This window comes from Dysidea avara, chromosome 1, assembly GCF_963678975.1.
Source record: "Dysidea avara chromosome 1, odDysAvar1.4, whole genome shotgun sequence".
Classification (NCBI taxonomy): Eukaryota; Metazoa; Porifera; class Demospongiae; order Dictyoceratida; family Dysideidae; genus Dysidea; species Dysidea avara.
Window position 1 is genome coordinate 64551035 of NC_089272.1, and position 26555 is coordinate 64577589.

At 39.9% G+C, this 26555-nt stretch overlaps 1 protein-coding gene and 1 long non-coding RNA gene across 4 annotated transcripts; one reads left to right on the forward strand and one right to left on the reverse strand.

Moving 5' to 3' along the window:
* Positions 1–7522: 7522 nt before the first annotated feature.
* LOC136241071 (uncharacterized) lies at positions 7523–14828 on the reverse strand. 2 transcript variants are annotated; one of them, XM_066032254.1, is made up of 7 exons: positions 14135–14828; positions 13606–14066; positions 13494–13560; positions 13356–13444; positions 13148–13289; positions 13053–13094; positions 7523–7822 (listed from the first exon to the last, which is right to left on the reverse strand). In XM_066032254.1, the coding sequence occupies exons 4-7, from the start codon at positions 13424–13426 to the stop codon at positions 7673–7675; spliced, it is 405 nt and encodes a 134-aa protein (XP_065888326.1). In that variant the 5' UTR covers positions 13427–13444; positions 13494–13560; positions 13606–14066; positions 14135–14828; the 3' UTR covers positions 7523–7672. The 2 variants fall into 2 exon arrangements, with proteins under 2 accessions (XP_065888326.1, XP_065888320.1); XM_066032248.1 differs by having other exon boundaries at positions 13606–13687; positions 13937–14828.
* A 2378-nt stretch (positions 14829–17206) lies between these two features.
* LOC136241085 (uncharacterized) lies at positions 17207–24348 on the forward strand. Of its 2 annotated transcripts, XR_010694155.1 has the most exons (8): positions 17207–17507; positions 17561–17884; positions 20660–21076; positions 21879–22134; positions 22193–22984; positions 23175–23672; positions 23725–23857; positions 23903–24348. It is a non-coding gene; the product is annotated as an uncharacterized lncRNA (long non-coding RNA). The 2 variants fall into 2 exon arrangements; XR_010694151.1 differs by having other exon boundaries at positions 21879–22984.
* Positions 24349–26555: the final 2207 nt, after the last annotated feature.

A 26555-nucleotide genomic window follows, 5' to 3' on the forward strand; every position in this document is an offset into this window, starting at 1 on the left:
AATTACTGAGAATGAATCACTTTGCAACACTGGATGATTGCTGGCTCAGATAGTAAGTGAGGTCAGCATAAAACAGTCTAGAAAACCAAAGTGCAGTCATCATTAACAAACTCCAAGTACACAGAAAAGATTTGCAAGCAATGTGAAGAATGTAGTAGATATTGTAGATGTAGTGTGGGACTCGTGCACTGGTACTGGAAATCATTTGCAAGTATCTGAGTGAACACATATCCTTCAGAACTGTAGGAGTTTTTACATGTTTATTCCAACAAAACTGAGTTTCTTGCTTCAGCCATTGAATCTGTTGTGACACCTGAGACCAAGGTATTCATCACCACAAAGGAGAAAGTGTTGTATTGACCAGCCGTTAGATGAGTCTGTTCTTCAGCCTTGCATGCAATAAGAAGCTGACCATTGTTTTATGCTTCATTGTGCTCATGCTCACCAACTTGGTCTGGAGAAGATTATGGTGCATGCAACTGAAGTGCATTTGCTTGTACTGGCTACTGTCAGAGTGATAGAAGAATGGAAAATCTGTATGGTTAGCATTTGGTTACAATAAAAATTTCAACTACATTGCAGCTCTTACAACTACAGATGAGCTTGGTGGTGATTTGGTGCAAGGCCTTGTTGTTCATGCACACCTTCTCAGGCTGTGATAGAGTCTCATCTTTTTGGGGCATAGGTATTCACCATTTCTCAGACTCCAGAGGCAATTACTGATGAAGAAATAGATAGATTTTTGTACAGCTATACTTCACAACATGTCACTGTAAATGTTGCAAGAAAGCAACTCTTTTCTTATGGGAATAGAAAGCTGGAAAATCTTCCTCCTTCAAGGGCAGCTCTATTTCTGCATGGGATATGTTCAAGCAGGCCATATTTGGGGACAAGTGCTGATAGCAAAGCTGTTGTTTCCAAGTCCTGCAGATTGGAGTCGGCAGAAGGACAGAGATGGAAATGGACAATTATAGACCATGCATACTTGCTAAATGCACTCATAAGTGAGTTTCAAAATACTTCAAAGAACTGGTTAAGTGTAACTGCAAGAAATACTGTCTTGGATGACACAAGGCCTAATTAAAGTGTACACAGTTGTGCCATTGTACATGTAGTGGACAGTGCACCGAGAAAGAAATACAATAAGTTTTATTAAGTTCACTAATGAATGTATTTTTTTTAAATGCGCAAGCCAAAACAACAAACAAAAACAATGTCCTTTATAATTAATTGAAAAACCTTGCACACCCATACTGAGTTCAAATTTAAGCAGTTAAGCAGGCATCCTTGTTCTGATGAACTGGTTCCAGTTAAATTTAGGATTGCATGTTCTAAAACCCTTATGCTTTCTACCAGAAGTGAACGTCTTTGCCACTTTACGTTACATATTCACCCACACTAATGTGTCTATCTCAGAAAGAACACTTAAGTTGGCAGTAATTTACACATATCCTCAGTGACTTATCCTTTTTCTGTATCAACTTTACTATGGAAGCCTTTCTTCCACACAATCCTTTGAAGATGGTTCTATGCATATGCTTCTACATATCATCAATCTCATTCTTGACTGATTCTCAGTAAGCATTGGGCAATCAACGTACTAGTCCAGTGGTCCTTTTAATTGGATGTACAGCCCAGTCTATACAACCTGCATGGCTTGTCTTGCACCACTTCTGGATAGTTTCTGAGCATCTCCTTTAGGGCTTCTTCCTGTAGGGGGATAGCTGTGCCCCTAATGTAGGTTGATTTTAAACTAGTATGTATGCTATCAATAGAACACCATAGAGAAATGTGATTTTGATTATCCTTTGCAACTTGTGTAGACAGATAACTGTTGCTGCTGGCAGTATACCATGCATCATGGCCACGCACATCATGTTCACATGAAAGATACACTGTAGCCTGTGGTACATGGTCACGTATTTCTACTTGATAGTAAACACTTCCAATTCATCTCATAATTTTGTAGGGGCCACCTTTACTATAATGAGCTAGCAATTTGTCTGTATCTGTAAGTACCTACAATACCAGTACTTGATCACCTGGATTTAAACTCACACTCTGTCATACGTTGTCATCGTTTCTGTTTGTCTTGTCTTGGCTTAGGTTCTTGTGGACCAAGTCAGACATCCTAAAGAGCTTCTCTCTTGCCAACAATGCATGTGAGACTACGCTGTCATCAGTGCTTTCCCAGGTATCTTGCTAGTGGCCCTATTACTGGCCAATCATGATGTAACTTTGTGAAAAACCCTGTGGGACTTCTGTGTATGCAAAGAGCAAATGAGGCAACAATTATTTGTCTCATGGGTTGCAGACGTCCTTAACATAGACCTCAATGTCTGCCGATTAAACCGTTCCACCAAACTATCTGTCTGGGGCTTATATGAATGGAGTTTACATGTGACACAGGAGGGAGGAAGTAAAATTACTCCCTTGATTATTTAAAATTTCCTCTGGCACCCAATTGCAACCTTTTCAAACAACTTAATTAATTCTGCAACAATCTGTCCAGACTTAATTATTACTGCTTCAGGATATCTAGTTGTATAATTGCAAAATATATTTATTCTCTGATTGCATGACTGTGCAGTAGTTGGCCCACTATGTCCATTGCAGTGTGTTTAAATGACACATCAACAATTAGTAAGGTAATTAACAGAGCTTGTTTCCCTTATTATTGACAGGGCCGGAGGAGGGAAAATTGAGTTGGTCAGGCCATTGACTATAATGTTGAAATTGCTACTATATACATGCCAATGAGAGAGGAGCTGTTGCACAGTGTGCGAAGCACGATCTGCGAAGTGCGAAGCACGAGCATTCTAGGGGGGTCTGGGGGCATGCCCCCATAGGAAATTTTTGAAAATTAGACACTAATATATGCAATTTTAGTGACATTTTACTGCTAGCTAGCTATATAAATATGCTCAAGCCTATCTGTTGTTCTTCAGACTTTCTATACTATATGTAGACCTGACATACAGGGGTAAGGGAACACAGCATGAAACTTGCTATATGGTTCATTTAGTTATAGCTAGCAATTAGAAGTTCAAGGGGGGCCTGGGGGTGCAACCCCCAGGAGCTGCAGAATTTTTGCAATTTAAAGGTTTGAAATGCCTTAAAATTTAAAATTGATGCTAAATTTTAAAGTAAAACTAGCTAGCAACTTGCAACTTTCCCACCAAATTTCACAGGGAACCCATGCAGCATGGCCTCCTTTAGCTAGGATATAATTACTATACAGTGAATTCACACAGCTACAATAAAAAGCTACACAGCTACAAAAATACAGTATACTACTATACTGGTTTGTATGAAGTGAACGGATCATCACGTAAATATACTGGTGGACAGTCACGAGACTAATCAGTTTTCAAAAATGGCGCGATGTGGGTGAGGAGAGTTTGCTCGGTATCTCGACAGGATGAGTGGGTAGTTGAAGAGGAGTGATTTCTACTCAACATCTCATCCAGATGGCCACCATGTAATGTATGGGTATACAGCTTCTTGCCACGGAATGAGTCGTCTGGTTTGTTACTGCCAGCCCTTCCGTGCCCAGTAAAAGAAGCCAAGAGAGACCAGCCAAGGAATGCTAATGATTATTTTATGAAGATTGAATTGTGATATAAGTGTGCTGGTTTAGAATCAAAGAAGGCACCTGCCTTACACGTGATAAATGCCAACTGTCAGCACACGTGATACTGTACGTATAGAACCCACAATCATTTCTGTACGAAACGATACGAATGCTACGCTGTACTGTAAGGTAATTTGAGATATTATACGTGTAGTTCTGTGCTTTATAGTTAGGCTGAGAAACTAGGTAACTACTCGTGTCATGCATTTTCAATAACAGCTGTAAAATGTACGTAGCTACATGTAGATGTGATCGTCCAAAGATTGCATGAGAGTAATGTAGTTAGAGCTGGTCAGCTAGTTGGTTCAACTCCAGATTATTGGTCCGGCTCAGGCCTGACCAACCGGACCGTCTCCTCCGGCCTTGTATTGACAAGTACCACACAGTTTTACAACACTCACCAATGTCTTTCTACAGTAGTACCTTTGCAACACCCCTCTTACAGTTTTCTCTTTACCCAGATGCCCTACCAATAGCACTTAAGCTTCATGAGCGAACTACCGCAAAACAGTTTTTCTACACTGTAATGGCAATACTATAATTGTTCTACTGCCATATCTTCTTGGGGGAATCATGCCCCAAACCCTCCCCCTCAGTATAGTAACCCATCTTCACACTTGACTTTCCCTTATATGTGATTCAAGACCTGACACTGAGCACATTGCTCCACCCTGTTGCTAAAACTTGCTTGATGTGTCATTTAATAACAAGTAAAAATCAATATACAAAGCACAACTCCATACACCTTTAAAGATTTATTTCTGTTAAGAGTCACTGATGTGTTTTCACTGAATGATATATACTTCTGTAGCAGTATTGTTATAAAAGGTCACTTGTGAGCTGCCATGAAAAGAGACAATATGTGGCAGCTCCTCCACTTTTACTGGCTTCATTTTGGCCAATTATTACAACTGCGATTCCATAAGCTATCACACCTGAGAATGTTTTGCAGGCCACAGCCCCACCATGCAGTTACTGCACTATTGCTTTTAGTTGTGACTAGAGTTTCATGTAGTAAAACATAGTAGTGGTAATATGAAACAATCGCTCCTCCCCCAACCGCATGATTATCAATAAATAGAGCTGATGATGCATTGGAATAGCTTTCACAGTGCACAGCTCCACCTGTTGAAGTGTTTTTAGCAAGTTGGTTCTGGATTGAATGACAGTACAGAATGGTCATAACTGTCGCAAAACTCCAATAATAATCATAATAAAACAATGTATAATGATACTGGTGACTTCAGTAAAGCTAGTATACATTACCTGTTGTGATAATATTGTAACTCTCCACATACAAGCTACAGGATGATGTCCAACCAATTTTGACAGTGCCGAAAATGACCACTTTGGTATGCAGTACCTTAACACTGACTAAATTATTTTCTAATACAAGTGTGTTTGTAAAACTATAGAGCTTTTGCTTTAACATACTGCACATGTGATAGCTTTGCCTTACTGGCTTATGTTACCTCTAATAAACTAGAAACACCCCATGACATGTGATACCAGTATTAATAAAATTTGTTCATTAACTGGAGAAGATTGCATTACTGTACATGGTGTACTCAATCAAGTGTGAAGGACAATATATGACACTATACTTTTCGCTTCCCCTACTGGATAATGTGGGTGATTGATAAACATGCAGCTTGATCATTCTGCAAATTTGAAACCTCATAATTATGCTTCTGATACTGTTAACCAAAATGTTTGTCATTAAAATAGCCACTCTGTTGCATGCCTGTAGGTGACTCTGTTGCATGTCTGTAGGTGTATCCTTACACACGTGACATTCTCATATCTTGTCATAGATCAGACAAACCAGTAAGTGTGATCATATACAGTAGCACTATATAGTCATGTAACTACATAGCAAAATTGCAGATGTCAGTGAGAATGTTAAATTATTGCAAGAATAAATCAACATGCATAGCATTACTTTTGCATGAATATATATAATATATATATACATATAACTATTTTAAAATATTCGGCACATTCTCATGTACACAATTCCTATGTAGTTTCTCAGTAAAGAACTATAAAATTGTAATTAAAGCAATTGTGTAACTATATACGTACGTAGTTAAGTCCAACAGAGATATCATGCGTTTATTGAATGAATCTGCACTAAGATCATACATGTATGCATATACTGCTAAATGGTGAAATATTTGCTTAAAACTATTGATTGAATGAAATTACATACACTATTACTAGTAATTGTATGCATACACAGTGGCAGATAATAGTCAACTTTGTTGTGAATGCCATGCAGGCCATGCAGGACTTTCAGCATGCAGAGACAACTGCAATTCACATCAGCTCCTTAGATTGTGCACTTTAGCCTTACTATATAGCTATGCCACGCGTACATAGTACATTTAAAAGTTTTACTATTAATTTGATATTGGTATGTTCTTTATAACTATGCAACAACTTGTAAAAAGGTAGAAATATTTATATTGAGCTTTATCTATGCACATACATGATTGTAGGTACCTATTTACCTGTGTGCAACATGTGATAGCTATAATAAGGCTGTTATGGCATGGATAAGAAGAGGGAGTACACTTCTCATTTCTTTGCAGTATGAAGTGATTGTGTAATTGTGTAATGGACACTTTTTCTTAGAACTGCATATACATATTGAAATGCTGGTGTTTGAAACATCATAGTGATTTCTGAGGATATGCAAGAAATCTTATATAGCCATTTATGATGTTGATACAGCACACAGGTAAAGATATACTGGCTCCTGTGTATTATAGGCATTGCAGATGAGAGGTGATATGCAGCCATTATATACATAGCACATGTTGCATCATATCATGTTATACTGGGTATTATGTGCAGTTTGACAGTTTGATATTGACTATTTAATGTGTGTGATTATGCACATGAAACAATGATCAGTACATGTAATGCATGTGTTAGTTCCGGCTAAAAGCAATACTATATAGTGGGATTCTTTTTCGAGGGGGAAATTTTTTGTGGGTGGTTGCCAATTCACAAAACTTTTCTCCCTCAAACTCATACAGCCAGCTAGATAGAGTGAGTAAATGTTTGAGTGAATGTGTCAGTGACAAAATGTATAGTGTGAAAGTTTTAGGCAGATCTAAAGGGAACTTTTCCCCCTAGCCCCTTTCTTGCCCCCTTAGATTCACAGGACTATATTGACACTAGAAACAGTAATCATGTATTTACCAGAAGTAACTTACAGAAAGCCAATTAATGGACAAATGGAAGACTATAACTGTACACTGTGAAGAAAGTGAGGCAAATAAGTTTGAATCTTTGTTAAAATCGAGATACTCTAATAGAGCAGTCACTACTCTAATAGAACAGTCATATTTTTTAATGTCATGAATTGATGATTTTTACAAATTATGATTTAATGCACTTTACCATTAAACAGGTTTTACCTCAGATAGGCTAATTAATTTGTGTGTGTGTGTGTGTGTGTGTGTGTGTGTGTGTGTGTGTGTGTGTGTGTGTGTGTGTGTGTGTGTATCATTATGTGCTTTGCAAAGCATATACTTTGTTAGCTAAATAGCTATTCAAATGTTCCCAAATTCGAACTTAGGAGGTTTAAGTTTAAACAGTTTCTCAGAAGATGTCCATCTAGAGTCTTAGAAAGTGTGTATCCTTCATTTATCCAGATATATCAAACAAAAGTTATGTCAAATACATATAATAACTTGTGTACTAGAGTTCTATTCTTATCCTCTTAGTAGAATAAGCACTAAAACTTCCATCTATGTGTGAAAGTTTGATTCACCTATGTGCATGCAGCATGTGTGCAGTGGTGAAGCACTCTTATATATAAGTATATAAGTTTATTCAATTTGATAGCTACAACTGAAAACCTTCAAAACAGTACACATGTTTCATGAGATATAAATTAAACAATTCTATAAAACAATTGATGCTTGTTGTAATTAGAGTATGTGCGTGCATGATGGTTTACACTTGTTCAATAACCATATACATATTCATGTTAGCATTTTGACTAAATAAAAAGGGGTGGTAATGTTAATGTTTGGAAGAAGTAGCAGGTTTAGTGATCAAATCAATATCCACCTCATAATGGCTGTATACAAATCCTTCTTTAAGAGTGTAGCACTTTTCTTGAAAACTTTCCAATGCTTCAAACTGAAAATCTTTATCAGATGTAGGAGAGTACTACATAAAATAATGAACTTTCAAGTATGTCACTTCCTGTACACACACACACAATACACACAACAAAAGCAAAACCTTTGGTTACAGCTAGCATGGTCATACCTTTTCCAGTGAAAAACACTGTGACATGCACCTGTACATTACTCAGGTGCTGTAAGCCAGTACAGGCACTTATAACCCTGTACCATGTGTCTCACAAGTGAAGGGCTGGGCAGCTTAAGTCCCACCTGAGCCTTCACCCACTAAGTGAGGCATTCGCTTCCCTGGTTACCACCATATAGGTACCCATTGATGTTACAGCTGTGTGGGATGCTTCCCCAGTTGACAATAAGTCACCAGGTCTCCATTAACAGTGCAATGTGAGAAACATTTCCTGCTCAAGGAAACAACAACTGGGTATAACTGGGCATCAAACCTGGAACTTTTCAATTACCAGACACAAAGCAAAGCTCATGGCAGCTGTATAAAACACAGCTATTGTTGCCGAGTGAACCAGCACTGGGATTCCTGTGTACCACTCAGGTGCTTGAACTTTGTACAGGAAAATCCTCCTGGGGCAGGGCTAGTAGTATTCCACAGAAAGGGCTAGTAACTCAGGAAGACTGTCTAGGTTTTTTAAGTAGCAGAACCCAAAGTTCCCAACACCGCTAAGCGAGACAAGGATAGTTGGGCATTAGCTGGGTGGGCTGCTTCCCCAGATAATATCAGGACACCAGGTCCCCAGTATACAGCTGGATAAACTGGAACAATGTGAGTAAAATTTCTTGCTCAAGGAAACAGCAACAACACCAAATTGGCATAACCAGACATCAAACCTGGAACCTTTCATTTACCAGGCCAATAATGCTCTAGCCACTTGGCTATGCTGCCTCACACACACACACACACACACACACACACAAGCACGCACACACACAAATTAAAGCCCATACACTACTTATAGGTAGCAAGAATCAGTACAGGCAGCATAGGAATAGTAGCCTTGTATCATAAAGGTGTTTACCTGAAATCCCACTTGAACCTGATCAATTGTGCAAAGACAAAAATAGTTAGCATTTGCTTCCCCAGTTCTTCATTTACTGAACTGCTGTTGCTGCTGCTTCTGCTGCTGCTGTTGCTGCAAAGTAAAGCCACAGCTATTGCTATCACCCAGTAAACTAGTGCAGCACTCAGGCACTCGACTATGGTGTAGGCAAGTCCTCCTGGTGCAATTAATACCAGGTACCCATTGATGCTATAGCTGGGTGGACTGCTTTTTCAGTTGACACCAAGCCACCAGGTCCAATTGTACAGCTGGGTAGACTGGGTATAAAGTTCCTTGCTTAAGGAAACAACAACAGCAAGTTGGCATAATTGGGTATTGAACCTGGAACCTTTCAATATCAAGGCTGATGCACTGATCATTTTTATGCACACACACATATACATGCACACACACACACACACACACATATACATGCACACACACACACACACACACACACACACACACACACACACACACACACACACACACACACACACACACACACACACACACACACACACACCTTGGAACCTTGGAAGCCGCCCACGGCAACAAGTACCATGATCAGCGGAGCCTCAGGACGAATCCTGGGCTAGTGACGAACTGTACACATTACAGAAATCACGATGTCTTGTCAGATCTCCTTGGCGTTTGAAACGTCTTCCACAAATGCAAGGAAAATTTCGTTCCTGGGATGCTCTGTTGGCAGCACAAGTATTTCCTTCCCTACACCGTGCTACCTCATCAACAGCTATTGCACACAAGTTAGACCACCTTTCACGATCTTGACATACGTACCACATACCAATCCTCAACACTAATTGCCCTTAAGTCAGACATCACTTCATCCCTCCATCGCTTCTTGGCACCATAAAATAGCCTTTTCTTCAATAGCTCTCCAAACAAAAGTTGCTTTGGCAATCTGTCACTACTCATACGGCCCAGGTGACCAAGCCACTGTAACCTTTGATCCAAAACAAAATCAGCTATCGACCAATACAGGCCAAACTATACAGATAACTGTTGGGTAGTAATATGATTTTGCCATTGTTGGAATTTAGACACACCCAAAATTGTTCGTACACAACGGTTGTGAAATGTGGTTAGCCTTCTCACATCAGGAGCTTTCAGAGTCCATGTCTCTGCTCCATATAGCAAAATAGAAATCACCACAGCCTTATAGACAGCTCTCCTAGTATTAATGGAGAGAGTGCGATTGAGGAAGATTGGTACCCTCAAGCAACCAAAGGCTTTGGAAGCCTTAGCAATTCTACAGCTAACCTCTGCAGTGATCTCACCATCACTTGACAACTTGGAGCCTAAATAAGTAAAATCTCTCACCATTTCCATCTCACCGCCTTCAACCACCACTGGGGAATCATCACCCTCACCAACTGCGGCTCCCACCACCAAACCTTTTGTCTTAGGCAAGCTAACAGTCAGACCATAAAAACTTGCCACTTGTACAAATCTCTTACAAACTGACTCAAAGGCTGTATGAGTTATAGCATACAAAGCAAGGTCATCAGCGAACTGTGACTCAGTCACCTGTACCTTCAATAGCCTAGACTTTGCAGTTCGATCTCCCACCAGCTTTCTACCATGTTTGTACAAAATAGGCACTCCAGCCTCCCCACTCTGACTACGCCACCTGGTCACCATTGCGTTAAAATAGATGTTGAATAAAGTTGGCGCCATGGTGCAACCTTGCTTCAAGCCATTTCGAACCTCAAAACAATTGGTAACAGCACTCCCCACCCTAACTCCAGCCTGCATCCCTTCATGGAAGGACCTGATAATGCTCAGCATTGTAGGAGGCACACCACACTTAGCCAGAACAGTCCACAAAGCATTCCTAGGTACAGAATCATAAGCTTTCTTCAGATCCACAAACATCATAAACAGTGAGTCCTCATGTTCCCTTGTCTTCTCCATCAACTGTCTAGCCACAAAAATCATGTCCACACAACCTCTTCCCCTCCGAAATCCACATTGCAAGTCTGGTAACAACTGTTCGGCAATCACCTGAAGCTGTTCCTGAATAATCCGACCCATCACTTTCCCTACAACATCCAACAAGCTAATCCCACGCCAGTTGTCACAGGATTGGAGGTTGCCCTTCTTGGGCACTGGTACGATCACAGCGTCTTTCCAATCCTTAAACACTTCTCCTTCCCTCCACACAGCCTCCATCAAAGTAAGCAACCTGCTATGCAAAGCAGGACCACCACACAAAATCATCTCTGGAAGGATCCCTGATAGTCCGCCTGCCTTCCTCACCTTCAGTCGAGACAAAGCAGTCTTCAGCTCCTCCATCGTAGGGGGATCATCGAGATGTACCATTGGCTCAAGAGCAGGCATAGCAACAACCACTTCATCATCATAGATACTCTGGACATTAAGTACTTTCTTAAAATGTTGGTACCAACAATCAATTACCTCCTCAGGTCTCTTAGTTAACTGACCATCATCCTTCAGAACTGCAGTGGGCCTCACTGGCCTCCTGCCACCATGAACTTGCTGTAACTTACGGATACAGTCCCATCTAGTTCTACCATCCTTCACAGCTTCCTCACCGTCTGCAGCCACTTTCAAAATCCACTCTCTTTTTGCATTAGAAACAGCCTTCTGCACCAAACGTTGGAGCCTTCTAAAAGTTCGTTTACGAGATCTTGTACCAACTTGCAAGTATCTTGAATGTGCCTGGTTCTTCTCCTCTATCAATGGTTTCAGCACATTGACACTCTCCTCAAACCACTCTGGATTAGAGCGGACTCCTCTACCAATAGACTCTTTAGCAGAGTTTGTTATACAAGATTTCAGATGGTTCCAATACTCTTCTGCCGTACTCTCACAGAGGCTCCAATCAGACAACTTCTCCTCCAATGACTGCACATAAGAGTCACGCATCTCGGGTATAGCAAACCTATGCACAGCAAATGGTAAGGGGCGCTTCTTAATAACAGCTGTCTGTGGAAGCATCATTCTCAGTCTGCCTCTTACCAAATAATGATCAGTCCAGCAGTTAGCTCCTCTCATCACCTGCACATCTAAACAGCATCTCCTTTGGCTGGTCCTCATCACTATAAAATCAATCATATGACAACACTTAGTTTCCGGGTGCACCCAAGTGCCATGATGTACTGGCTTCTTCTCAAAACAAGTGTTCATCACAGTGAGCTGATTTGATTCACAAAACTGAAGAAATTCTTCACCAGAAAAGTTTCTCTCTGCAATCCCACGTCTACCAACAGTTCCATGCCACAAGCCATTGGCAGGATCAAACACACCCACCCTAGCATTAAAATCTCCTAACATCACAAGGGTGTCATCCTGAGGAACATCATCCAATGTATCCTGCAATTGTTCCAAAAACTGGGATCTAACACCAAGAGGAGCCTTGGCAGTTGGTGCATAGGCACAGATAATAGTCACAAAAGTTTCATCTGATCCCTGCCAACGTTGTCGAGTCCATTTCAACCTAACCATAATTACCCTAGAGCTAACTGGCTTCCATAGCTCGCCAGCCGATCTCCATGCAGCAGTAGCTCTCCTATCCAATACAATACCCACACCTTCCCTCCGAGTAACTTCATCACCCAAACCAGGAGTAGACCTTCCAGAATGCAACATTGTATATCCACCGGTAGCTGGCCAAACATCCGCTCCAAACCATTTGGTCTCCTGAATTCCTGCCACTGACACCTTATAACGTTGTAACTCTCCCACCAGCAAATCCAACTTCCTATCTACCGAATCACACAACAAATCATCACCAAGACATTGCTTTCGACAAATACGGACATCACCTGAGTTTTCAACCAATGATCGAACATTCCAAGAACAAACAATTAAATCATGATGTTTTTAAGACGTTTCACAGTCATATAACCTACTAACTAGAAAAAAATCAAAGTAAGTCACTCTCTAGTGCAAAACAAGTGCTTTCCTTGGATTGCAAGCCCAAAGAAAGAGAACCACAATTAGATTCTGGACTACTCCACAAGAACACCAATTGTGGCTTGTTGGCTTTAGCCGGTATCTGCAAACACTACAAAGCACCGCCCAGGGGTCACCACGAGGAGGCACCAACAAAAATAGTCTTGATAAAGACTGACCCCCCCCCCCCCACACACACACATGCACTTACACACAATTTGCAAGTACATACAATTATATATATGATCTTTAACTATAGCTAACCTTCCTGAAATAGATGGTTAAGAGTAGGAATATTATGATTCCCTAATGAAGTGTAGTGTTGTAATATCATAGAAACACCTAATAATCATACGTACTTCAACAACAAGAGTGATTCCAAACACAAATGCCATTGGTACAGATTGCTTGTAATAGTAGATCAGTGCTACCGCCCATGTTGTAGTCATTGTAAAAGTCAACACCATGACACCTTGTAACCATCGTTTGAAGCAGTAAGAGCTAAATAATTTACATAATCATTTTACAATATAATATTTAATTACATTATAATGTACAAGAACTTACATGGCCTGTAAACTGTTGATATCAATCTTGTAATTCTGTTCAAATTTTTTCCGCATAACAAACAAGTACATCACATATAAAATTGTTACCTGTAGGTACGTCATAGTACAGCAGAATTAGTATATATACACAACTCACTATTACAATAAGCAGAACAGGAGCAATGAAGGTCAAAATGAAGCCATCTTCATGTGTCAACCAGCAACTATGTATATATATGTACAAGGAAAGTATACAGAGAGGAGCTTACATCTCATCATTTCCATAACTCTATTCATCTTCTTTTGCCAGTCCCAGAGGAATACAAAATATCATGTACATGAATGGACCACCTGTATGTGTACATGTCAATAGTTTATTTTGTGCTCTGTAACTGTTACCTACTTTAAAATTTATTGGATGGACAGACAATGATATGTTTAGGGGACTAGTCTGGTTAGCACAACTCTGTTGTATTACATACTGTGGCCCAAATAAAAGCTTACAAATTCACTTTCAATTTGTATATGATAGCTATTTATATGTTATGTTTATGTAGTTTCGTGAATTTATGTGTAATGTATGATTTATGTAAGTCTTACCATAACACAGTAGTGTAAAACCAGTATAAAGTTTCCAGTTTACTTTCGCGTACACTAATCAAGACTCACGGTAGTGAGTCGCGCGGCCAGTAAAGCAGAAACGCGCCGCAGACAATAAATGACGCGACCACTACGTGAGGATTTTACAAGAAAGAACGTTGTCAAATTCGGCCTTCCTGTAATCCACCCGTCACTTACGCTATCCCTCTGAAACTCTGGAGCTGAACTCATCGTGTCACTAGTAACTACCACACAAGCAGTGAAGCAAATCCATGCCGATTGTTTCGTGATCGAGGTTGCCGACATCAAAGGGGAAATTTCTTTTTTTTTTTTAATCGCATGCGGTTAGACGCAACCGCAGGTGTATGCCTTGCGTTCCTTTGTGCATTCCGAACATTGATCGCCCTGTTATCGCTTCAGTATTCACTCAATCACCTCAAGATTCACATCATCGATTTCACCATACATGATTACCCTACACGGTCGTGATTTCAGCACCAAACGTAGTTTCAGTCGTCCTCAGTCGACCTAGAGGCCAAATACAAATCCCAGATTGTTGTTTTCCGCAATACTCGCTTGGCATGTAGGGCAATGTGTCTTTAAACTGTTCTAAAAGTTTCGTTCAGATTGAAACATTTGTTTTCGAGAATGGCTAGTTTGAAATTTGAATTTAGTCGCCCCCACGTCATTTGCTCTCTAAGAATTTTACTCGGAATTTAAAGAATGACGCAGAGCACAACTGCGGTCACTTGGTATTGATGAACTGGCGTTCCATGTAGTTAATCAGTACATATAGCCACCAAGAAGTGTGCTGCCATAGATTATAGTCCATAGATATAATCTATGGTGCTGCATACCATCCTTCGTTTTGAAATTAGTCGCCCCCACATAATTTGTCGTCTAAGGGCGCGGCTTAAAGAATGACACAAGAGTACAACTGTGGTTACCAGTTGTTGACACAAGCTGTGAGTAATTAGCACATGTAGCTAGCTTAAAAGGAAGTGTGCAAAATCGCCTAATACAATTGTCACCATGCATTATTGCATTTTATAGCACCCCCACACAAAATTACACATGTGATTACAACATACAGAGGAGACACATGAATACCAAACACTTTTCACAACAATAATGTAAGAATTGTACAATAATGACTGTAATATAACTGCTATGCAAATGTTTTCCAGTGGCCCGCCATGGTAGCAAGTCTCACATGACGGCATGTATATTCATCCAAACACAATGGGAGTAACGAGTAAGTATGATGACAACAAGTTGGTATGACTCCATTTGTAGAATCCAGATGAGTGGGTGTGGCTCCAGTATGTCTAAACAGTTAACAAACATTCCTGTTATAAATACGTGCTAGAGATGCAATATAATAGTATAGTATTTAAATGCAATAATTAGAGGTGTACCGATAATCGGATCGGCTACAATATCGGCCACCGATATGGCATTTTTTACCAATATCCGTATTGGTACAGAACAGCAGGAGGACCGATATCGCTACCGATATTTATACAGTAGCAATGGTTTGTACATAAACGGATTGTGCATTGGTTTTCTACGTTATTCATGTGGCTCATTAGTGCCAGTGGCTTATTGTTCACTTTGCAACAAGCGCTACGCTACGAGAATCCATATAAATGCACGCGATTCTAGTGTTCAGTCTTTACAAATGAAGCAGTTATAGAGTACCTTTGTAATAAAAGAAGGGTCACAGGATAACCAAGGAAACTTACTGTATCAGCTTCCTCACAAGCCATTGGAATGCGGAGTAATGCAGAAATATCCGTTTTAGGCTTCATGGGAGTATACATAAAAATATTTGTGGGTGCCTAATTGTCTGGATTGCACAACAGAAACTCAAGCTGTATACCACCACAGGTACAGTATAGCAATGAATACATGCACATGTTGTACATAGGGTAGGTAATTGTACATTTTCGTGTACTTAAAATATTAATTCAAATATTGGATCAACTATCGGTTATCGGCTTCTTTGGTTGCATCAATATCGGATATCGGTACATGCCAAAAACCCATATCGGTACACCTCTAGCAATAATACATAGTCTCCATTGCATCACTATCAAACGACACTAGCTAAGTGGAGGATATTGTTGCATCTCTAGTATGTACACTCTATCAGTACAACCTGTCTTAATGGCCACTAGTATAGAAAGACAACCACTCTTGAAAAGCCAATTACAATTGAGAATTTATACACTATTACCTGCTGAATGAGTGAAGGTGGCAATAAACAAGTTCCACTGTAATTTATACACGTGATCTGATCCTGTATATTCTGTCAGTGGATGAGATCCACTTGGCCAGGACAAAATGTGACTCAAGTGTCCTGGATGATCCATACTCAGCCAACTTATGACCCAGTGGCACAATGGAACTGACTATTTATAGAGAATACAATTATATTTATTTCTAAGATGTGTGGATGTGTGGACACATTACAACACATTACATGTACATACAAGACATGCTACATACTGTTTTAGCATTTCAAGTCACCACATTATACACGTACCAGTCAACAATGCTTCATAGTGCCCATCAGTAAACCTGAAGAAAAGTTACGAAAAATAAAAATTCACATAAGTACAATGAAACCTCATTAATATGGCCAGCTGTGGGACCAAAAAATTTGGCCTGAATAACAAGGTGGCCTTATTAATGAGGTCATAAGTAATGCTTAGCTATATTTGGGACCTACTAGAGGTGGCCAATATAATAAGGTGGTCTTATTAAAGAGGTGGCCACTAAGTGAGGTTTCACTGTACATACAGTTCACAATATTGTGAACAATATTAATGGTTAACAATATACACTGAAACCTGCAGGTCACTTCTTGTGGAAGATTGCTCTCTACACAAAATGACACATTCAGAGATTGTATTTAGATGGATGATACAGTAATGCATTGTGACTTCAATACTCGTGATGTGTCACTGCTAGGCAGCAACCATATACACAGCACTGCCACATCGCACTTGCTCGCACACACAATTTTGCTAAAGATTTTACAAATTGATAATTAAGGGGTGTGGCAACTGGCTGTTTCGCTCGCAAGACTGTGTGGCAGCTGTTTCCCTTCTGTACAAGTGGCGACCAAGACAGATCCACTGTGGATGAAAGCCAGGCATTAGATATTTGGTATTTCATGTGTTGAAGACATTCCAGGGCTTCTGGTAGTCTCAAATCTCACCACAGTTTTTGAAATGCTGGAACATTGAATAAAGCATTGAAGGAAAGTGGATATCGTTTACTCCTTTGTAAACTCAGTATGATGTACCTGCTTGGGTGATTCAGTAAGTTATTTGTGCTGCACTGACCCTGTGATTCTAGCAATCTTGAATCTTCAAGGTGCACAAGGGCTGAATATCACAGCGTGGTACATGGCGCACTTCAAGAGCACAGAGTTAGTTTGAGAGATACCGATATGAGTAGAGTTGTACTGTATGGTTTTGCTAATTTTTATCTGATGCACTACAGCAGTCCCATCAATGACTCCACAAGTTCAATGCACCTACTCACCTTGAAACTGGCATTAGTAAGTATATTTACAACATGCGAAGTATGAACATTAATGTTAACTATTTGCAGATGAAGAAATGATGTGATTGTTCTCAGTATGAAGAAAGCAAGGATTGTGGGTTCTTGCTACACAGCTCATGCAGTGATGATCAGGCAGAGCAGTTATAACTGAAAACTCATTGACTATGCGGTTGTTTTACCTTTTTTTTTTCAGTTTCATTATTGTACAACTGTACTTTGTTTTGGCTCACGTGAAATAGCAACAGTATATCGAAAGCGACGTCATTAATTAAAAGGGTATTTCGGAAGGGATACGGGCCGTTTTGAGGGCAAGATGTGGGTCTAGCAGAAGCGTATACAACCGTATAGAGGATAGTATGCAGCCGTATTGAGGTATGTGTGACTCTGTGTGGGTCTATAATACGATTATACTCGTGACATATACAGAGATGCCGTCTAATGCACCTATCAATGTATTGCCCCACTACCCCCCCTCGGGCATATATGGGGCTATAGTGGGGATTTGACACAGCCGAATGTCAAATGCCCCATAGTAGGACAAACCATAGATACTACACCCACCAGGGATTGGAAACTGGTGTTTATAACACCTCTATCCGCACCTCCGTTGACACCTTTCTACATGAAATAAATCTATGCTCTGCCAAGTTATCTTCCCACTGCCGATACTGTAGTCACAATAATGAAGCAGTAACAGTAAAAGAAACTTCCAAAGAAGCACCAAAGTGGTTGCGAACAACGTAATTCCTGCGCGTTCAACTGAAACAGTAATATTTTTATGCAGTTGACACGTGCAGTGACTTTTTAAAATAGAAAATTTTGTTTTCAAGGCTATAGTTGAGTTTCAAACTGTGTTGGTTCGATTAACTGATGTCTTATCTATCAGGAAATGAAGTGATAACTTACACAGGACATCGATTCGTTACGCTAGAGCTAGCAAAAGAAGAAGACCTGGGCGGAGCGCAAATACTGAAAAACGCCTTTGTGATGAAAGAAGCTTTTTACAATTACGCTGGTTCGATTCGTCATACTAAGTTACCTGCACAGCACAAAATTGGCTTTTGTAGAAACCGCCATTTGAGACTTCCAGCTAGCAAAAGTTTGAGAGCGGCCACAGGAGTAATCGTCCTTAGCGTCCTGTCTGGCATTCAAGAAAGGCTGACAGTGATGGTTCACCAAAAGAAAGGAATTTCAACTTCACACAACTCAATATGTGTTGTATTACAGAAGTTAAAGAAAGTTCTTCTGAGTTAGCACCAATTAACTGGAGGTGCGGATACGGCAAATTTTTGTATGGGAAGTATGCGTAGTTTCCAATCCCGGGAGGTGTAGTATCTATGGACAAACCTATCGTCAGTGTTGGGAGTAACGCCTTACTTATGTAACACGTTACATAATATTATTACTTTTGTGGTAACAAAGTAATATTATAACGAAATACGCTATGAAAACAGGTAATACAACGCAAGATACTTTACTTACAAACGTAACGCGTTACCTAAGTAATATAATTACTGTAACGAGTCTAATATGACATAATATTATTACTGAAAGTAATGAAGTTACTAATCTCGTTAGTAATCCTCTGAGTAACGCCTAACGACAACGAAGTAATGAGGCCTACTGAATGAAGCTTATTCACTAGCTTCTTACTTATAACCAAGATTTGCACATTGTCTAACAACGCAATCATGTCACGTGATAAGGTGGTAGTTTCACACGTGACAGCTTAAGGCTGTGGACACAAAGTAATATAATATGTAATATTATTACAGTTACTTTATTTTATGGGTAATATGTAACTGTAACTAAATAGTTATGTTGCATGTAATTACTTTTACAAAGTAACTTGCCCAACACTGCCTATCGTGTCAAATCCCCACCATTGGCCCCAGTTGCAACGCGGGATTTGACATAGCGAAGGAAGTTACAACAAAAAATATTTGAGCACTTACTGAACGATCGTCAAATGCCCCATAGTGGGGCAGCAGTTTCGTGTCAATTCCCCCTGTAAGGCCCCACTTACGCCCGAGGGGGGGGGGGGGGCAATACATTGATAGGTGCATAAGTTAAGAGTCCAGATTTGGGACAGACTGACCTATACGTTTGGGTTGACGCTACACGTATGTAATCAGTCTTTGTTTATATGCGTGTTGTAGACGCTGCTGTACTGATCAGTCTATGCCTCTTGTTGCGTTGTGATGGTTGCAAACACACACACACACACACTGTACAACACAGTGGTTGCTACTTATAGTGCTTTAATAGTGTTAATAATCTGTGGTTAATTAACGTGGTTAGCTACAGAGTTTTAGCTATGCTATGGAATGTAACTTAGGTTGGATATACAAAGTTAAAGATAATGGCAGAGTACAAACAAATCAGACTGTAATGGTGTGCGCTATATTAGGGTGTTTTGCATACAAATGCACATGTCCATATTTATACAGAGTTGTTTGGTAATGCTTTTAAGGCCAAACTAGTCCTTGTAACTCACCATCGTTGTGTTTTATTGTTAAGATATTGTAACATAAGGTGCATGCTGGTGGGCTATGTGTACTTCGGCTGGAAAAAAAACCCTGCACCACTCCAGTCAATTGTTCATCTCATAATGCTGTATTTTATTTGCCTCTGTTTTGGTACCTGTTATGCCAAAACAAAATGTCTGATAGGATCTGTACTTGCTTTAAAATGTAGCTTATGGTATGTTAGGCCACTCCAAATAAATTCTCTGTTTGTTTCCCGTCCACCGCCCGCATCTGGTTACTGCCAGCTCTAAATATTCCATTATTCCGTATTCTTTCCATTATTTTCCGGTTATTCTTGCATACTGATAGGCTCAGTAAAAGCTATCTTGAAACAGTGTCAGCTCACGTGTCAGCAGTGCTATCAAGTCGGCAGAACTTCACGTTTGTGTTATTTTTGTAACTTACAAAGGAAGGAACAAGCTTAAGCATGCTTTTATGCAGCCTTTTTGGCTGTGCCAGGCAAATAATGGCTTGAATAGCTAGCCAATCTTATAATGAAATAATGGAAATGGACCGCCCGCCCGCATGCAAATATGCCAGAGTCCAGGACGGGAAACAGAGAATTTATTTGGAGTGGCCTTATAAGTACTTTTGTTACTAATTTTGTTGCATTTGTCAGAGTTGTTGCTTACCATGCCTCGAAAGTTCACAAGGGTTGTCCTGAAATGCTACAGCATGAAGAAAACTGATGGACAGGCAACTGCAAGCAACCAAGAAGCTGTTGAGATGGTTGATGTTGGCACCCAAACAGAAACTGATGAGAATGTACAGCCAGCAGATGCTGGTACACAGGCTGATTTATTGCAGCCTTCAATGACGGAAACTGGTGTGTAGACTGACATCCCTTCTGATTCAGAAGTTCACACATTACTGGTAACAAATGATTCAGCCACCCCATCAGAAGTTCAGAACTCTCTAATATCAAATGATTCAGCCAATGACAAGGAAAATCAATATATTTTGTGTGAGGGGAACAATGATGAGAAATTTTATCCATTGATTGTGAAGCATAATGGAATTTTCAAAGATTCAACAGGTATGTAATCATAGGCAACATTACTGCATGCTGTTCATTTATGTAGGTACAAGAGTAGTTACTTATTACTAGAGGTGTACCGATGTGGTTTTTTTGCATGTACCGATATCCGATATTGATGTCACCAAAAGAAGCCGATAACCGATAATTGATCCGATATTTGCATTATAGTTAAAAGTGTACATTTACCTACCCTACAACAACATGTGCATGTATTCATTGCTATACTCTGCCTGTGGTGGTACACAGCTTGGGTTTCTATTGTGCAATCCAGACAATTAGGCACCCACAAACATTTTTATGTATACTCCCATGAAGCCTTATACGGATATTTCTGCATTACTCTGCATTCTAATGGTTTGTGAGAAAGCTGGTACAGCAAGTTTCCTTGGTTATCCTGTGACCCTTATTTTTATTACAAGGTACTCTATAACTGCTTCATTTATAAAGACTGTGATAAGCTTTCCAGCAACAGATAGTAGAATCACGTGTATTTATATGGCTTCTCGTAGCGTAGTGATTGTTTCAGAGTGAATAATAAGCCACTGGCACTAAAGAGCCACATGAATAATGTAGAAAACCAATGCACAATCCGTTTATGTACAAACTATTGCTAGTGTATAAATATCGGTAGCGATATCGGTCCTCCTGCTGTTCTGTACCGATACCGATATTGGTAAAAATTACCATATTGGTGGCCGATATTATAGCCGATCCGATTATCGGTACACCTCTACTTATTATGATGTCTCATACCACACAATCCGTCATGTAAGTGTATACAAAGAATTCTGATATCTAGTTCCACCAAAAGATGTTCATTCTGCAGAAAATACCGTGACAATGTGTTGCATAGTGGCCTGAGCAGATTGCTAAAACAGCTGGCTGAAGGTGACTCTGCCAAACGATGTGCGATTGATAGTCATGCCAACCTACGCTATTTAAACCCAGCAGAAAAAGATGAAAGAATTCGGAACTTACATACACAGATAGTAAAAGACAGAAAGAAGATAAACCAGTTGCAATCACGATTAGAGAAGATTATTCAGATGGATGGGGTAAGAGTTTACGATGCAATGAGCAATGATCTAGTCAATATAATGCAATGTTCTGAAGGTGGCTCAGAAGAAACCTTTTTGTCAATATTTTGGAAGCAGCAGCTAAAGGCTGTGAAGGCACAGTCTTCAAGGGGAATAAGGTGGCACCCAGCAATAATTCAATGGTGCCTTTATCTTCATCACACGTCTAGTGGTTGCTACTCTACATTACGAAACTCCAGTGTTATACATTTGCCTTCAGATAGGACACTCAGGGATTATAGACACAGTTCTCCATCTACGTCAGGCTTCTCAAAAGAAACTGATATGGATTTTTTGGAAGTGGTATCTAGTCAACAGCCCAAACACCTTGCAAAGTATGTCTTGATAATTCTTGATGAAATGCATGTGAAGGAAGGTTTGTTTTTTGACAAGCACACAGGAGCCCTTGTTGGTTATGCTGACCTTGGTGAGACAAATAACATTCTACTCGACTATGAACAGCATCTTGAGAATTCTGGAAGAACACCTAGGCCACTGACGAAGTGTATGCTAGTGTTATGATTAGAGGATTATTCACTAGCTTGAAATTTCCATACATCCAGTATCTAGTACTAAAGGTGCTGATATTTTCCCTCTGGTTCGTCAAGCTATAAAACATCTGACTCGGCTAGGTCTTTGTGTTGTGTCTATCACTTGTGATGGTGCATCTGACTACCGCAAGATGTTTGCCATGCTTGATCCATCTAGTTCACTATGCTACCAGACCACAAATGTTTATAGAGATGACATGCAGCAGATGTTTTATGTATCCGATCCACCTCATTTGATGAAGACCATCAGAAATTGCTTTGCTCGTGGGAAGTTATGGGTATGTACATGTTTCAGCCACCAATGTTAAGTGTATACATTGTCATACTCAATACAGTACATAACGTAAACGACAAAGGTTGGCGAACAAAGAAAATGCATTTTATTTCAAATTTATATTGCTAGCTATATGGTAAATTCATTGCCAAACTCAACTTTTGCCGTTTATGTTACATGTTTTCTTGTACTAGTGTTTTGGGCAGAAAATAGACTGGAATTTAATCGTGGATCTCTATCGAAGCAATGCTGGTGCCATCACTTCAACACCTGGATTATGCCTTGTTCCCAAGATAAAATATGAACATGTCAACCTTATAAACTTTTCAAAGATGAGGGTGGACCTGGCTGTGTGTGTGTGTGTGTGTGTGTGTGTGTGTGTGTGTGTGTGTGTGTGTGTGTGTGTGTGTGTGTGTGTGTGTGTGTGTGTGTGTGTGTGTGTGTGTGTGTGTGTGTGTGTGTGCGTGTTATAATGGATGCCACAATTGATTTCTTTCCTTTACGTACTGAGTAGCAGTGTGTCAAAGGCATTGTATTTCTCTGGAAATGTAGATGCCTTTGAAACAGCTTATATTGTCAGAAAAATGGATAAATTTTTTGACACATTTAATGTTTCGTCATTTACTCAAGGAAAGTTTAAAAGAAAGGTGTTCCAACAGCCATATCGAAGTGCAAACGATTTTAGATTGACGGTATATTTGTGAGTATACCTGTGCAACTTTATATACTGATGTGTCTTTACAGTTTCTTGGTGAACTGCTCACCTACCTTGACTCTTGGGAACAATCCGTCAGCCAGAGAAAAAATCCACTCAGTGCAGTGGAGAGGAAGTAAATGATCTTGAGTGACATTATGCTAAATGGAATAAGGATGACAGGTATGTCACACCTATTGGCTTTTGTTGTGAGCCATATCATTGCAGCCAAATCATTTATGGAGCTCATTCCATATCTATTCCAAATAGAGGGGATCCCTTGCTTTCTTACTGAGAAATTGAGCCAAGATGCTCTCAAGCCGTTTTTTGCATGTCAACGGCAGAAGGGAAAGACCAACGACAACCCTACTGTGTATGAATTTTTGAAGAACACTCAAGCTCTTCGGATTATAGATTCGATACATGTCAAATACATCACAGGTAACTGCCGCGGGACGAAAAGAAAGTCGTATGATTTGGAGTTGGTTGATCTAGAGAAACCACTGAAGAAGAGAAGACGACACTTGTCATCTTGACACAATTCAGCTGTTCGCTGCTTTATTTTGTTACTGTGTTATTGCTATTTTATTGCTCTGTAGCATGTACTAGTATTTTGATTTACTGCTTGAAATAATATTTACAACATTGTACTCATAAAAGTATATTTACAATTACATGTCTTCTGTGAACAGTTTACTGCGCAATGGTTTAGATTTGTGAGTCCCTTTCTTGGAAGATTGCTTGTACGTTTCTAGCATGTTAGCTGCAAATGAGTTTCCTCGTATTGATAACCACTTCTTGGTAATTAATGCCAGGCATTTGTTAGTGATGTCCTCACTGAAATCAATGCCTGCTGCCAAACACCAGCTAAACAATACATCATCATCATTCAACACAGCCTCAGTAACTTTCTGCATGAAATTTGGATTCATATCTCTGGTTCAGTCTAACCTAAGGTACTGCCTGCAAACAACTTCAATTTCATAAAAGCACTGATAAGCCTCGTCAGTAATGTCTGTAAGCCCCCCTCAGTCTACAAATTTAGTCCATTCATGTGATGTCCCTCTATGACTAGAGCTGTCTTGACATATTAGTTTATCAAGCAGAGGTAGAAGCTCCTGGTTGGATGGATCAACCTTCAACTTGTGTAAAGCATATCCTCCAACATAATGAACAGCATTTTCATGTTCCAGATTTTTCATCATGCTCATTCATATCCCAAATGATTTCTTGAATCTTGATAAGTTGGTCAAAAACTTCATCCGTTACATGCTGGTATAACAAAGGAGTTATATTTATGCGAATTGCTGAAGTAAGTTGCTTCCAACGCTTAGTAAATTCATCTGATGTTTTTGATGAAAACTAGACCACAGCTTTTCTCTGTTGATACCGTGCTGTTTGTTTGCCCTGTCTACCAGTGCTTTTAAGCCACAAATTAACCAGTTTGAAAAATCTACATGGAGTTGTGTTGGGTGGCTTAACTGTTGCATCATCTCTTGTGCACTCTTCAAACACTCTTTAGCTTCTTGTGTTGGAATGGTGAAAAACTCATCAACCAAAACACTGGCACAAACTTCAAGTAGTATCATAGTACAGCTAAAAAAACACAAGTACAATAATAGTTAGCTATAGCTACTATAATAAGTATACAAGTTATCATGCAGTATGCATGGAGGGCGATACGCGAGAGGAGCAACAAAATGTAGCTACTAAGGCTAATGAAATTTGATTAGCAGTTTCGCGTCATCGCCCGCATGCCTTTGATACACCCGCATGGAATTTCATTATTGGTATTTCAGATTGAAATACTCTAATAGAGCAATCACTTTTACTCTAATAGAGCAGTCAGCTATACTCTAATGGAAAAATCACTTGTTATAGATTAGTAACATACTTTAGCTATTTAATACAAAAGTAATCAATGTAGATCTCACTGTTTTGTGGCAGAAATCTTCATGTTTGGGATGTGTGTTGTGCTTTTGGAAAATAATGAATAATAACCGCCCGCCCGTATCAAATTTTCAAAAATCTGAGCGAGAAACTGGTAGCTAATCAAGTTTCATTGGCCTAAGATGAAATGTGATGGAACAGTGACACAAAATCATTGTGCGTGTTCACTATTAAAAACGCTAAAATTATACATGCACAGCTACTTTTCACTCTACTTTTCATCATTTCCATCACCACTGGCACTGTCTTGCAACGTCATAAATGTGTCCTTGGAACTGCACCTTGCCATGCCGTCTAGTCTCTGTCCTGGATAAAAGCATTGTGGGAGCGAGTTTCTGAGCTTGTGAGAAAGCCATGAAAGTGATCGGGGTGAGGTGTGAAAGGCTGTGGTTTCCAATCCCGGGCGCTTTGCGCCCCTCTATAATCTATGATCTGTTCACCATGAAAAAAACGGACGATTCCCGTTTACAAACGTACCTGAGTGTAGGGAAGCCATGCATCGTGCTACCGCGAATCGACACTTTAGGCTGTTAGCAAAAAGAAATGGGACACAAAGGAGGACAAAGGTAAGTCCATGATGCATGCATTGTACGTACTGCGGTATGCCAGAAGGCATGTCTAGGGACGAAGCGACGTTGAACAGTGAAAAAATTAAGCCCATAGCCGGCTTGAATTAGCCGTTATCGAGTTACGCTTGCCTGCCTGCCTTGCAGGCAGTAGAAAATTCCATTGAATAAAATTTTTATAACTATTTATTGCAACCCTTTAGGATCATACTGAAGACACTTTTGGGCTTGGTTAAACCTAACCAATACTGCCAAGGTGCCAGGGTGGAGTTGTGAAGCTGGTTTTTGGGTGAATTTTTTGGCTAGGAAAAGCCAATTCTTCATGATCCCTAATATACAGTACTACTGTACTGTATGATAATTAA